The 13,836-nt window shown below is 33.8% G+C and overlaps 1 protein-coding gene across 7 annotated transcripts in view; it reads left to right on the plus strand.

Moving 5' to 3' along the window:
* The window catches only part of LOC140062868 (C-myc promoter-binding protein-like), a 56,145-nt gene that overhangs the window by 14,089 nt on the left and 28,220 nt on the right, over positions 1-13,836 (plus strand). For all 7 annotated transcript variants that reach the window (XM_072109245.1, XM_072109247.1, XM_072109248.1 and 4 more), the window contains exons 2-7: positions 1,706-1,904; positions 9,808-9,944; positions 10,382-10,583; positions 11,676-11,805; positions 12,217-12,386; positions 12,829-13,058. In XM_072109245.1, the coding sequence (XP_071965346.1) occupies positions 1,725-1,904; positions 9,808-9,944; positions 10,382-10,583; positions 11,676-11,805; positions 12,217-12,386; positions 12,829-13,058 (1,049 nt within the window). In that variant the 5' untranslated portion in view covers positions 1,706-1,724. The remainder of the gene's footprint in view (positions 1-1,705; positions 1,905-9,807; positions 9,945-10,381; positions 10,584-11,675; positions 11,806-12,216; positions 12,387-12,828; positions 13,059-13,836) is intronic.

Here is a 13,836-nt window from a genome sequence, read left to right on the forward strand (position 1 = left end):
TCTATGATGTATTCCCTATGGTTTATGTAAGTTAATTCAACAACAGTGTAAACTAAGGGTAGCATTCACTGTATTGAACAATATGGACTTTTAGATTTTCATGTCGATTATATCGACTGCTACCCTGTTACGTCATTTTTATGATATGCACATGCGCTAGGCGACTGGTACGTCGACTGATTCGGCCTAAGAAATATCGGGAAGAAAGCAGACGAATTTTAGAATTAACTAAGTAATTACCTCAATAGTATAATGTTAACATGATTAATTTTATTTCCTTTTCGATTATTCTAACCGTAGGGTGCACTTTAAATTGAAATACGGAATCAAGTTTAGGCCAAGAAACCGCGTATACATATAACGGCAACCAATAGGTTATGGCTGCTTCATAGCAAATTTAAAGCTTCTTAAATTCCTTCAGTACATTTATTCCTAACGTACTCACTTTATATAGTAGCTTGATAAATACTCCACAAACGAACAAATCGGTAAAATTGACGTTTCAAAGCAAATATTCCATGAGAAGTGGAATTTTTCGCCATGCCTCGTGTTCTGAAAATGGTACATTCCACTGTGAGGGTATCTAGTCATTAATTAACTCGCTAATTACTAATACAGTACATGCATACCATGTGATGGTAATTTAGTAATAGTCTCAGAACTGAACCCCCCTACAAGGAAAATGGTAATGGCTTTCATTTTCGGTAGGGATTATTTTTTCAGTGTTTGGTTTTGTAGGCCTCTTCGCACGACGGCCATACAGAGTCAAATAAAACAATGTGGTTTATCAAACAGAAATATAAATTAGCTTCAATTCAATACTAAAGTAGCCAGATTTTTATGAGAAAGACTAAAAAATCTAATTTGAGGCGGATGTACATAATAATTTTAACCAGTTTGCATATAAAAATACACCACCACCTATTATGACCGGCGTGCGATCGTGTTTTGAAAATGGGTAGGTGTTTTTTCCAAAGTTATTTTTAGCGCGCTGATTTTAGCACGCCGACTTTTGTACCTCATTTTTAACTCGCGTTTTCTATTTACATATTTAAAAAACATAGATTAAAAAATACATATAAATAAACCCTTAAACAAGATCTTTCCAAACATATAATTTTTATTCACATGGTTACCTAAGAAATAGTATATTTTCAACTTCAAAGACATGTCACTTTTTGAAATTTCACGATTGTGTTCAAATTGCTGTAACGAAAATCCGCTTCATTGGGATACCTATGTATTTATATCTATCGACAGGAACAGTCGACTATGACCCATGTGAACATGACTGTGGTGTCCACGTTCACACAATCTACAAGTCTCTAAAATGCTTTAGAAGCTTGATAAATAAAGTTATTAGTAGTAGGACGCCTTTTAAAAACACTTTATGTTGCTTAATTTCCTTGATTTCTGAAGACGGTAATCATAATTGTTAAGATGTAATCTCATTTCCATAATACTTTATTTCATGACTAGCTTAGAAAACCAATAAATAGCTCTTTCTTTCCAAAGATGTTCTGACTTTCCCATTTGAGGACAGGTTTGTAGAATATAACATGTGAAACTAAATTTTATTTCTTGTTCTCCTTGGAGAGAAAAGGGCTATTGTTGGTTTATCCTTGTATGTGGCACTTATTTTGCCTACACTTTCAAAAGTTTAAAATTAGTATTTAACCAATTGTTATATTTTATATATTTACAGATGATAAAGAAATGAAGGAATGATGACGGTAGAACAGGATGGTCCACGGGTAGCCGAGTATCTAATAGTGGCTGGGCTATCTGAGACCTCCAGATCGTTAGAAGAGGGGCTGCAAAATGACAGCCATTTAAAGGCATCATCTACGCCCAATGAGCCTATCACAGATGTAGCTGTAATATTGAGAGGACATGGGGAGAAGGTTTGTAATTTACAGTAGTTCCTATGCATGCAATACAAAGGAACTCTTCTAATCACTATAGTGTGTATGGATTGTGGTAAATATTTTGTTTTTGCTTCGTGGTGGCGAAGATGCGATACTATCTCGATTTTATAGCAGATATTGATAAAAAAAACCCATAAATATTGTCTTCAATCGAATGCGTAGATGTATACTACAGCGTCAAAGAAGGACGTAAATTAATTTCCATTAACGTAAATATCGCTTGTTTTTGTCTATCACGCTAGGCCTAGCCCCTTTCGCTTTCATATACTCCTATATAGGCTTCGCTGCGGGGTGGCACAAAACCTAAGACCTAAGATCATGAAACCTAAAACCCAAGACCAGCTTAAAAACAATATCTAATACATAATTGTATACATAGTAAGTTTCATTTATTGATGCTTTATCACAAACTCATTTCCCCCGTTGAGTAAATATACCTTTGTTTCACAACAAACAAACTTAAAGGTTTGTTTGTTGATATATATACATTGCGTTGATTTCAGGGTTGTTTCCCTTTCGCACCTGTTTTTTTAAAATAATTTATTTTTATATATTAAATCAACATTGGCAATATCAATAAATTGTTTACCATTATTGCCATTGTAAGCTTCCTAAATGTCGGAATTTACGTCTGCAATTTCGTTGGCTGTTATCATTATAGACTAAGCCAGTGATATCGTGGAGAATTCAAGTCAAAGAAATATGCATATTGCATAGGAACGTCTGTCCCTGTCAGGGGTCTGCTTACTGTAGTATAATAGTTAGGTGAGCAGTTAAATACTGGTCTTTTAATACTGGATTGTGGTTAGTGGCCGTGTTTCGTATATCATTGGTTACCAGTTCGTGTAGGCTTGCACACAGTAAACAAAACAGTGTTTGGGGTTGACAAAAGCAAAACCTGTGTTTACCATTTTCTGTAAGATACTTTGTGTAATGTCCATTGCAATGTAATTATTTTATTTAAAGATGTATTGTCCCTTTGACTAATTCCAAAAAAATAAAAAATAAAAGATTTCAAAAAAAGGTGGGTCATTTTGAAGTATCATAATAGTTATTAACTATCACCAAAAATTTTTCAAAAAAAAAAAATTCAACTGAAATACTGACGTTTTTTTGTAAAAAAAATAACTTCCAGTCAAAGTTTTCAATCAAAACATATCCCATAATGAAACGCGCTTGTTTGGCTACTCTGTATGCATAATCATAAAACTTCCTCACGATCTGTGTGAAAACACCTTCTCAACCGTGACGAGTTGTAAACAATCCTAATTTAGCATATGCATAATGCGTACTCATGGTTTGAAATCTTTGTTTACTTTAGCTCGTGACGATTTTCCAGATGAAATGTAATCAAACTAATTTACCTGTTAATTACGTAAACTTGTTGTTTTTGGCTCAAATTTTCGACTTAAAGTGAATAACTTTAATATTACTTTGATATGGCCACTTTAAATTTAGAATATTTTGACCTTCATTTTTTTGTGTTTCAAGGGACAATACCTCTTTAATGATTTTTAACGAAAGAAAAAAAAAACAGTATTTGTACAGTATAGTATACATAGTATACAGTACAGTATTTTTTCAAATTAAATTTTCATCTGAAATTAGCGGCACTTCTTTTGTGTTACGTATACCAACGACATTGCGCTATATATTTAGACGTGGACAGGGTCTGCCCACTGTCTGGTCATGGACTGGGTTAAAGCGTGCATACAATCAAAGCATCTAGCAAGTCAATCGCGCCTTTGATGATGTGCTTATGTTACCGACAAAAGGGTAAATTCCACCGATTCATAGAGAGTCAATTAATTCAGTATGCTATTGAAAATATCATTATGATATGAACATTTTTACAAGAAGAATAATACAATCAATCATTATTTTAACTAAAAAACTTTATTTACAATATACAAGTTACCTCTTTAAATGGACGATTCAGACAACAGCCAATTTTAACTAGAGATCGAAAGAGAGACATGGCAGCAACAAAACACATGTTTACAACTCTCGGCGGTGGCCGATGAAAGCATGTCTTGGTCGTTATACAATTTGTTATGCAGCCTTTTGTTTCTTGGCTTGCATCGTCATATAGTGGTCATGTCACGTGTCTCATATGCATTAGGCCCTTTATGCATGCCTCAGCTCTAGAAAGTACCTGTTAAGTGGCGAGTGAGTGGCCGAGCGGTTAAGACAGTGGAACCGTAATTACGTAGCCATAACATCGGCAAGGGTTCGAGGCTCACTCGCTCCATGGTTCTGGTGGTAGAACGAGTCTTCTCGGATAAGGACTATAAACCGTAGGTCCAGTGTACACATATAGCTCATGCGCTACATCTTTCGAGACGAGTAGGGGGTTACCCCGGTGTACTAGTCCACACAAACACAGCCACTGTCACACACAGCCACTGTGCAAATTGGGGCTGGACCGTTTTAGAGGTGTTTACCACCTGTTGGTCCAGATCCTTCACTAACTGAGTTAGTGAGAAGTCGAATAAATAAAAAATTAATCTATTTTTAGATTGGTTGTGGTTGATATTTTTAAGCGTCACAATACCGTGAGAACACTGAGGTAGTAATAAATTCAGATGTCAGTCCATGCCAGGCGCGGATCCGTCATCAACACGGAAAAAAAATTGTAAATGAAAAAGTAAAAAAAAGGTTTTAGATTAGAAACGGGGTAACTTCTTCTGTCAGTCTGTTTTATTGCTGAAAAATACGATAGCTCAACAGGCACGTTTAATATTTGTCTAGACAAAACCAAGCACACATGCTGTACCAAGTTTGGTTTGCTTGCTGCCTCCACCGTTGTGACACCAGTCTGCGTGATACACACTATTCATCATGTCCAAAAAACAGAAGGTGCAACATCATTTAACCTACTATTACTGTATAATAATAATATTGTATATAGGCTATCCTGCGATATTTTTGCTATAAAATAAGAGACCCACGGATAACCGATATGAATAGTCTAGAGTAGTAGTACTCTCTATCTGGTACGACTAGGCCTAGTAGTAGAGCAATAGGCGCGTGTGCAATGAGCGGGAGGGATTTGAGGCCGGCAACAAAGGTGAACGATCCAAACTTATTTTCATTGCGGTCCAAGCGTCAATATCTAGACTGTATCAAGTTACAAGGGCCAAAGCGTGTAGTTACGCACTACCCTGGCGGTGTCCCTTTGTACGAATTAATTAAAGTTACAATTCTATATTTAGTAGTTGGCCCAGCTTACGCCGCCGCGGGCGTCGATATCTGAGTCATCCTACATCCAGGGACCAATACGTAGTTACAACAAAGCGATATCTTCCCTATTTGTAAGAATCGGCAATTCATTCGGAAAGCGCAGCGTACTAAAATGTTCATTCAGAAGGCGAGCGCAGAAATGCATATTCATAATAATGCTCCCCTAAAATGGGATGAAATAGGACGCCCTCACTCGGATTTTCATAGAAAGTCTTTGGGAAAAATACTTTTGCCACCCCCTGAAGTTCGGAACTGTGAATAAGTGAGGTGTGCAAGACCCTTTACAGATGATCGAATCAGAGTGCGTTAGCGGATCTCGAGCACCATAAAATGCTTTTTTTTTTCTGGGCTTCGCCCAGTGTATTTGCTACCTGTGATCGCGTGTGCCCCCCCCCCCCCCGCAAAAATAATCCTGGATCCGCCCCTGCATGCGTATTCAATTTTAGTAGATCAATATTGAAAACACTGCACAAATAAGTAATTTTATTTTCATTGGTGATCTTCTGTAGTAAATGGGCTATTTGCTGAATAAATACTTGGCTTCCTGGAACTATATTTTAATTTAAATATATTGGCGCAACATAATGGACCCTACAAATATGAACATTTTTATATATTTAAAAAAAAACAAAATTCAAGAATAAACAAATGTTGGTTTTCCACAATTAAGACCATAAAATACTTAATACTGAATAAAAATAAAGATTTAAAGCCCCATTCCCTATGTTTTTTAGATCTAATTTAAGATCACAAACTATATTTAATGTAAAAATAATACTATATGGTCCTATTGCGATAACTTTTTTCGTCTTTAAACGGTTAAAAATGTGAAAAATAAGTCGATTCTAATAATTATAGCGGCCCGCTATAAATCCCAAAATGCATTGCGCGCGGATGGATATTTTTGTTTTTCACCTGTAATTTGCCCACTTTTCGATCAATCGTGAGGCCAAAACAAATGGAAGACTCCTAACTTTTCAGCGAAAATACCGGGTTTTCCCCAATTTGTATCAACGGAGTCTGGCAAAAATAGAAAGACAATTAATGCAGCAACTATACAACGTCAGGCTAGGTATATAGGTAGCGTACGATGTTCGTACGTTACCGATGTTTACCAGCTAGGCCTACAAAACTAAGCCTAGCTAGGCTAGGCCTAAGACCGTCCACGAGAGGTCGATCGCCGCGAGCTACTTAGGTAGTGCATTGTTTCTCACTTTTTATCATAATTTACCATAAAACGTACATTTAAGACAAGGAATGACATGGTTTAATGTTTTTAAAGTGATATATATGTATTATTTTCCAAAAAACGTCCAAAATTGCAGGGAAGGGGTCTTTAAAGTAAAGTTAAAGTTAGTTTTTTAAAATCTTTTTTGATAAAAAAAAATTACCTACTTTCTACCCCTATATTTTTGGGCCCATTTATGCCAACATAACCTTTCTTTTGGCCTTATTATGAACTTTATAGTTCATGTTTACTGACATCACAGTCATCTGCTTAGACACGATTCAAGCCTATGCAAATATACACAGGCATTTCCACTATTTTTGTTATCTTGTTTATTTTTAGGAGAGATGTATTAGAAAGTTTGTCTAGAATCGGATCATTTAAAAAGGACAATACAAAATCTGATTCTAAAAAAGTATGAGACTAGAATATAAATTTTACTGTTTATGACATAATTTGATTGATTTTTGAAAATATTTTTATCGAAGGCAGAATAAATGGTTATGCTGTATAGTTCTAGAATAAAAACTTTAAATTTTATGTAAGAAAAATGTATGTTTATCAATTTATCGTCATTGTATAATAATATTTAAGTCTACCTTTCAAATTCAACAAACATTTATTTCATCAAATGCCATACAAATAATACATAGTATAAAATGAGGACCAGCCTAGAAGTAAATTTGTCTCAGTTGGCCCTTTAACATGGTTGCAAAAAATACAGGAGAGAGAGAGATAAGAAACATCAGTGATAATATAATATAAGGGCCTGTTTTTATTGAAAAATAAAAAAAAGTTTTCTTGGAAATCGGTTTTGGCAGTTATAAATAAAGATCGCGTTGCAGGTCAATTTTTACTCCAATAAAACCGGTTCCGTCTATGTGCGTTTGTTATGAATGACGTTATTATATACCACAATGCAGTTCATTAGGTAGAAGCGCGATTGGATCGAGGTCATGTTTTCTTTTTTTTTCGCATAGCGCGATTCCCAAGAATTGGATCCAGTTCGTCATAGAAGCGGCAGGCAATCCATTATTACCTGAAATTCTATTTTGTTCCTTGGTTAAAGTATACGTACGTCGCACCCTCCGATATTGTCAAGTTGAACTCGTCTTTCACACGCTTTACAATATTCTTATAAACATGTCAGTCTTTCTTCCGCCTCCCCCTCATCTTTTCTTCTTCCCACATATTTATTACAAACCGCGTAATTGCATTGGTCCACATTTTTAGTTAAATAAAATACTCACTATCTAGAGAATAAAAATGACTAGGCCTACTGTATGTCATATCGCGCGGTTTTGACTGCAAGTTGACCGCAATCGTCCCAGTGCAGCAGAGTTCAGTTTTTGGGGTCACATTTAAACTGCTAAAAATTGCTCTGGAATTAATTGGATTTTTAGAAACCGTTTTTAAGATCGGTTCTTTTTTGTGGAGACCCTTTTCTGCTGGCAAGAAAAAACCATTCTTGAAAAGAACGGTATTCAAAACCGCTCAAAACTGCTCAATAGAAACTATGTAGTATGAACATTCCTTATAAATTGTGGTTCATGTGTTATCCCAGAGTGGGCTTATATACTCATGCCAGTATTTGTTAATATCATGATTTATAAACCAGACAATACTCAATAATGTCATTGAAGTAGTGGCTCAAATAGCACTTGTAGCACAATAGTGTATTGTATTATTAGTAATGAAACAAATTAATAGACACCACAAAACATGATGCAATCATTATGAAAATGAAACTTTATGATTTGATTGGCTATATCAAATCTAAATATAGATAGAACAATCTTATTACTTTATTATCCTACTGTATGTAATAAATTCAGATTAATAATAGTAATCAACAGATGGTATATTGTCATATGATTATTGACAAACATTCTACAGCATATTGCACACGGTTGTTGTTCATTTGATTAGACAATTTTATTTTCCGAAAACTACTGCAAACCAACATTTCAACAATCAATAAAGATTTGTTAAAAAGATTCTTTGATGAAAATGAAGCTATTAAAAACACATTAAAAAACATTACAATGACAGTATTGTCTATTTATATGAAATTGAATATAGTAAAGTCATGTTTGGTTTTAATTTTCAATGTTTTGTCTTCGAGTGAGGCACTGTTTCTGGTGCCAAGTAAATACTGTATTTGATATTTGGTATTTTTTGAATACCGTATATACGGTATATTTTTGGCAGCGGAAACGGTGCTCATAACAAATACTGTAGCCACACTTCAAATTTTATAAAAATGTAATATAGTTACATATAGCCTACATTATTACAAATGGAAGTGAACTAAAGTATAATCCACGACCACATGGCTTTTCTTTTACTTAAAAATGTTGCCTACCCTATCGACTCGCCACTCTAAACGGTGATGCTGCCGTTTTTTTTCTAAGTTCCTGCTTTATAGTCTTAATGACGCCCTCTGGGAATTCCACATTTCATAGCCTTTTGAACCAGAGGTATTTTTAAAAATATTTAATAATACCGGTATAAGTCATAATTTAATAAATATTTGGTTTACGAACTTTTTATATAGACCATGACCATCTCTGCTGTTGCAAGATTAATGTTGAGTGCAAAATTCACACCAATCAGAGGTTGTACCGCAGCGTGCATAGAGGACAAACTTGTTGTGTTTGCCTTTAATATTATAGATATTATTATATTTTATATTATAGTAGCAGAAACCTTATTAAAATAAAAACAAATTGTATCACGAATAAAATCAGAACTATTGACTTTACGGCCATTGATTTGTTATACATTATCCCTTTACCTTAAAATATATGTAGGCTAAAAAATTAAGCAATAGTTGATATGAAACTTTAGACTTTACTTTTGACTGCTGAGACTTTACGAAAATAAAAGACGCTAAAGAAAAATTTTGCTGTGTGAATTAGATGTGCGCGCAACACAAAACGAAAGTATAAAATATAATTATTATTCTGTTCAAAGGATAGGTGTAATTAATTAGTTGGTAGGCTGCCGAGACTAAACACTGTTATAATTTGGTGGCCCGGCATGGTATTGTTAGATCCGGTCATGGCGGTACACAACAGAGGAGGTTGCGTAGTTTATACATGAAACATGTCAAATTACTGTTATTTTTTGCCTTTTATTAGTGTATATCTTTAAAATTCAGGAAAGTGATATCAAGAAATAGTTACTGTCATTTCAATTATTAATTTAGATAATTCTGACAGTATGTTTATTGATGTTGAACAATGAAGAAAATATGTAGTAATTTGAGAAATATATATAATATTTAAAATAAAAATATAAAAGAAATAATTTTTAAGAACACAAATATTTGCAAGGTATGTATGAGACTTTACTATAAATTTTATTGCTGTACTAACAAATTTCAATTCAATTTTTGTTTTGTAGGTACCTGCTGGATTTACTTGTATAGAAACCACACCTACAGGTTTCCCAGCAGACCTCAGTCATGGCTGCATCGGCAGTCCGAACATTTATCTCTGCATCAAAAGAGGATTTGACAAACCTCCACTCACTGATATTGGGTAGGTTATGCAAACCTATAAATTACTCAAATTACAGTTGAAAGACTTGAAATTTATTTACACAATCACTACAACCCACACCTGGCAACCATACTATTTATGTGGTACAACTATCAAGATTTATCTTTCATAACCCCTAATGGTTTAGGCAGTTATTTCTACTACAAATTCTCACAGATTTTATATACAGAGAACGTATGTTTTTTTGTTATACACATTTTTGCTACAGCATTGAACGCATCCATAAACATAGTTTAGTGCATCAAAATGACTAGACTGTTCCTATGTAAACTATTGCAGGTGTCTTTTATAGTTTTAGACCTTGTTATTTTGTCCCTTGTAAATTTGGGTTCATATTTCTGTTGTGAAAAACATTTGGTATGAAAATTATCTTCCAATAAATAATTTAAATGTTTGATCTCACTTTTTCCATTTAGAATTTTATATGAAGGAAAGGAACGTGTAATGAATGGATGTGAAATAATCAGCACGACACCTACTGGTCACCCAGCAAATGTAAACAATAGTCGTATAGGCGTCGGAGGCCAGCGTGCTTATATTACATATAGAAGGGCGCACACTACATCGCCACAAAATGCTCTAGCAGTATATGATATTTGTGTTATCCTTGCAAATAAGGTTTGTTTGTATTGTCATAGGAACTATTATATAACACCTATATAAATTCCTGTCATTTGATTGGACGAATGTGGGTCACATGGCGTGCAATAGTACGCACTATTCAACGATCGTTAAATAGTACTTTTTGAAACATTTTTGTGTACGAAAAAAAAACGTCTAGATGTTATATAAAACAAATAATGAATGTTTTGTATTCGTGTAATGGTACAAATAATGGCACTTGGTGAATGATGAAAGGTTATATCAACTCGGCTTTGCCTCGTTGATATAACCTTTCATCATTCACCTCGTGCCATTATTTGTACCATTGCACTCATAAACATTCATTATTTGTATATTATTCACATAATCACACCATATGATATTCACATAATCACACCATATGATATTCACATAATCACACCATATGATATTCACATAATCACACCATATGATATTCACATAATCACACCATATGATATTCACATAATCATACCATATGATATTCACATAATCACACCATATGATATTCACATAATCACACCATATGATATTCACATAATCACACCATATGATATTCACATAATCACACCATATGATATTCACATAATCATACCATATGATATTCACATAATCATACCATATGATATTCACATAATCATACCATATGATATTCACATAATCATACCATATGATATTCACAAATCACACCATATGATATTCACATAATCGCACCATATGAATACAAAATACTGTATTACAACACATTTCTATTTGTATTAAAATTCATTGACATGATCTACAATTTACCAATGACTTTGATACAATTTTTACTGTATTTTATCACTTCTTGATATTAATTGTGTTGTATTTTTTATATTACACCAAAAAAAATGAATTCCTCCCCGAATAAACGCCTCCTCCGAATTAACACCTCCTCCGAGTAAGTGCCCCCTAAAAACCCTCCTGAACAATAAATGCCCCTGACGGATTTGAATAAATATGGTAAAAAGATCAATGAATTTTATATGTTTACATATTTTTATTAGCTACTTAATATTCTTTATTTGAATTTGGTACAAATAATATGTTTATTTTTCATTTATTTAGGGAGAATCACCCCCGCATGCATTTTGTAAAATTAACAAGAATTTAAACAAAGGTGCAGTGGTTGGATCAGATGTGTACATGTGCTACAAGAAATCGGCTATAAAAAGTGATTCAGTTACGTGTCAAGCAGGTAAAAATTGTGTCAACCTCTTTTTTTTAGTCGTTGTTAAATATTGGTTTATTGGTTTATAAAACATATAAGCGGTCTTAAAATACAATTTACAAGTTATTACTTAGTTAAGTTGACAATTAGTAAATAAGAAACACTACAAACTACACATAAAGTTTCAATAATATATTTTATATACTTCTATTTATATTATATAACATATCTGACTGTATTCTTGCAATTTGATTGGTTAATTACGCATCACATATCATTTGGAATTAGCCCCAGCCGAGTTGAAAATAGTCAATTTTTCAACTCATGACAGTCAATGTTTCAACTCGGGGAAATATTTTCACCATCCAACTATTAAACTTTCATTATTTGTAAATTATTCAATGATAAAAAATCTGCCATTAACTTGTTCTTTTCTAGAAACATTGAGTCGATATCCATTAGAAGACCATGAATCGTTCAACCTGCCAGATTCTGTGGCAAGGTTTTGCCTACCCATGGGGGCTGTGATTGAATGCTGGGCTAAGGATAGAATGCATCCATTACCAGTGTTCTCAACATTCATTCTTACTGATAGCTCTGGTGAAAAGGTATGGTTTAACGCTTATACAACAACTCATGCGAACACACAATAATGTATATTGTATAATCTGAATCCACAATTTATATGTCAACCCTTTTATCTGTATACAATTGTTTACGTTAAACCAGTTATTAGATATGTATGTTTGCGACGTTTCAATTTGTTGAAAATGCCCTACAAAATAGGACGGATCGCTGCCTAATTTGCCTTACGTTGTTACTTGAATTCAAACTGATTTGATTTTCTGTAGACTGACTTAAGCGGCGTAAAAGATCATTTTCGACACGGTTGCATATGCTTATTCGGATCCAACCTGTGGTTATACAATGTTATTTGTGTCGCTACGACATAGAGTTGGCTCTTAATGGAACCACAACAAAGGCTTGCTATTCTTCTCAATCCAAGTGGAAATTTCAGCAATTGATTGATTTTACCATTTCTTCCTTTAGATATATGGTGCTGCTGTTACATTTTATGAAAGTTATCCCGAAGAAAGCCTTACACCTCAACAAGCAGTAGCCTTGAACATAAAGCAAAAGAAAGAAGATGGTTATAGTATCAATACAAATAAGGCTGTCTGTCTACTTTCTCGTTGGCCATTCTTTGATCCATTTAAGAAGTTTCTTTCATTTTTATACCGTTTGTCAATATCAGGCCCTCATGAAATACCAATTGAAAGGTTAGTTTTAAATGTTTAGAGACAAGAATGTATTAATCCATCTTCCTAATTTTCACCAAATTTTGTAACCAGGTCCAGTACTATATTGTCAAGAAAAAAATAATTGGAAGATCTCAAATGTTATAATACACCTCTAATCAGGAAATATCTGTATAATAACACAGCTGCTATAACTTTTATTCAAGTAATCCGCTGCTTCAATTTTGGATGCAAAATAGATCAGTTATAGACGGCACACAATACAGGTTTATTTTTGATGATGATTCGCCTTGCATGACAGCAAATTCTTTACATGTTTACAAAAACCTGATCATTGTTATTATCACCATTATATATATAAAATGGCAAGAGGTGAATGATGAAAGGTTATATTTCAACGAGGCGAATATAAAACATTCATTCTTTGTTTTATATAACATCTAAATAGATTCCTATCATTTGAATCAGATTGAAAATGAAACAGTAACATTTGGTTTTTAATAATATATTAAATATTATATTTATATGGATTTTATAAACACACCTACTGTAGTGTTAATTATTTCAACAAACGACCAAATAATCCTAGGCCTAGCAAGACTATAGCACCTAGGCCTAGCCTAATACTAACAGGTCTAGCCTAATACTAACAGGCCTAATACTAACAGGCCTAGCCAGGTTAGAAAGGCAGTGATACCATTACGAAACTTCGACAGACAACTGAAACTCATCTAGGCTAATTCTGTGTTTTCCAACGATTCCACGTCTTGTAGAGATGTTCCCATTATTTAATCAAAAT

Source organism: Antedon mediterranea, chromosome 11 (genome assembly GCF_964355755.1).
Source record: "Antedon mediterranea chromosome 11, ecAntMedi1.1, whole genome shotgun sequence".
Classification (NCBI taxonomy): domain Eukaryota; kingdom Metazoa; phylum Echinodermata; class Crinoidea; order Comatulida; family Antedonidae; genus Antedon; species Antedon mediterranea.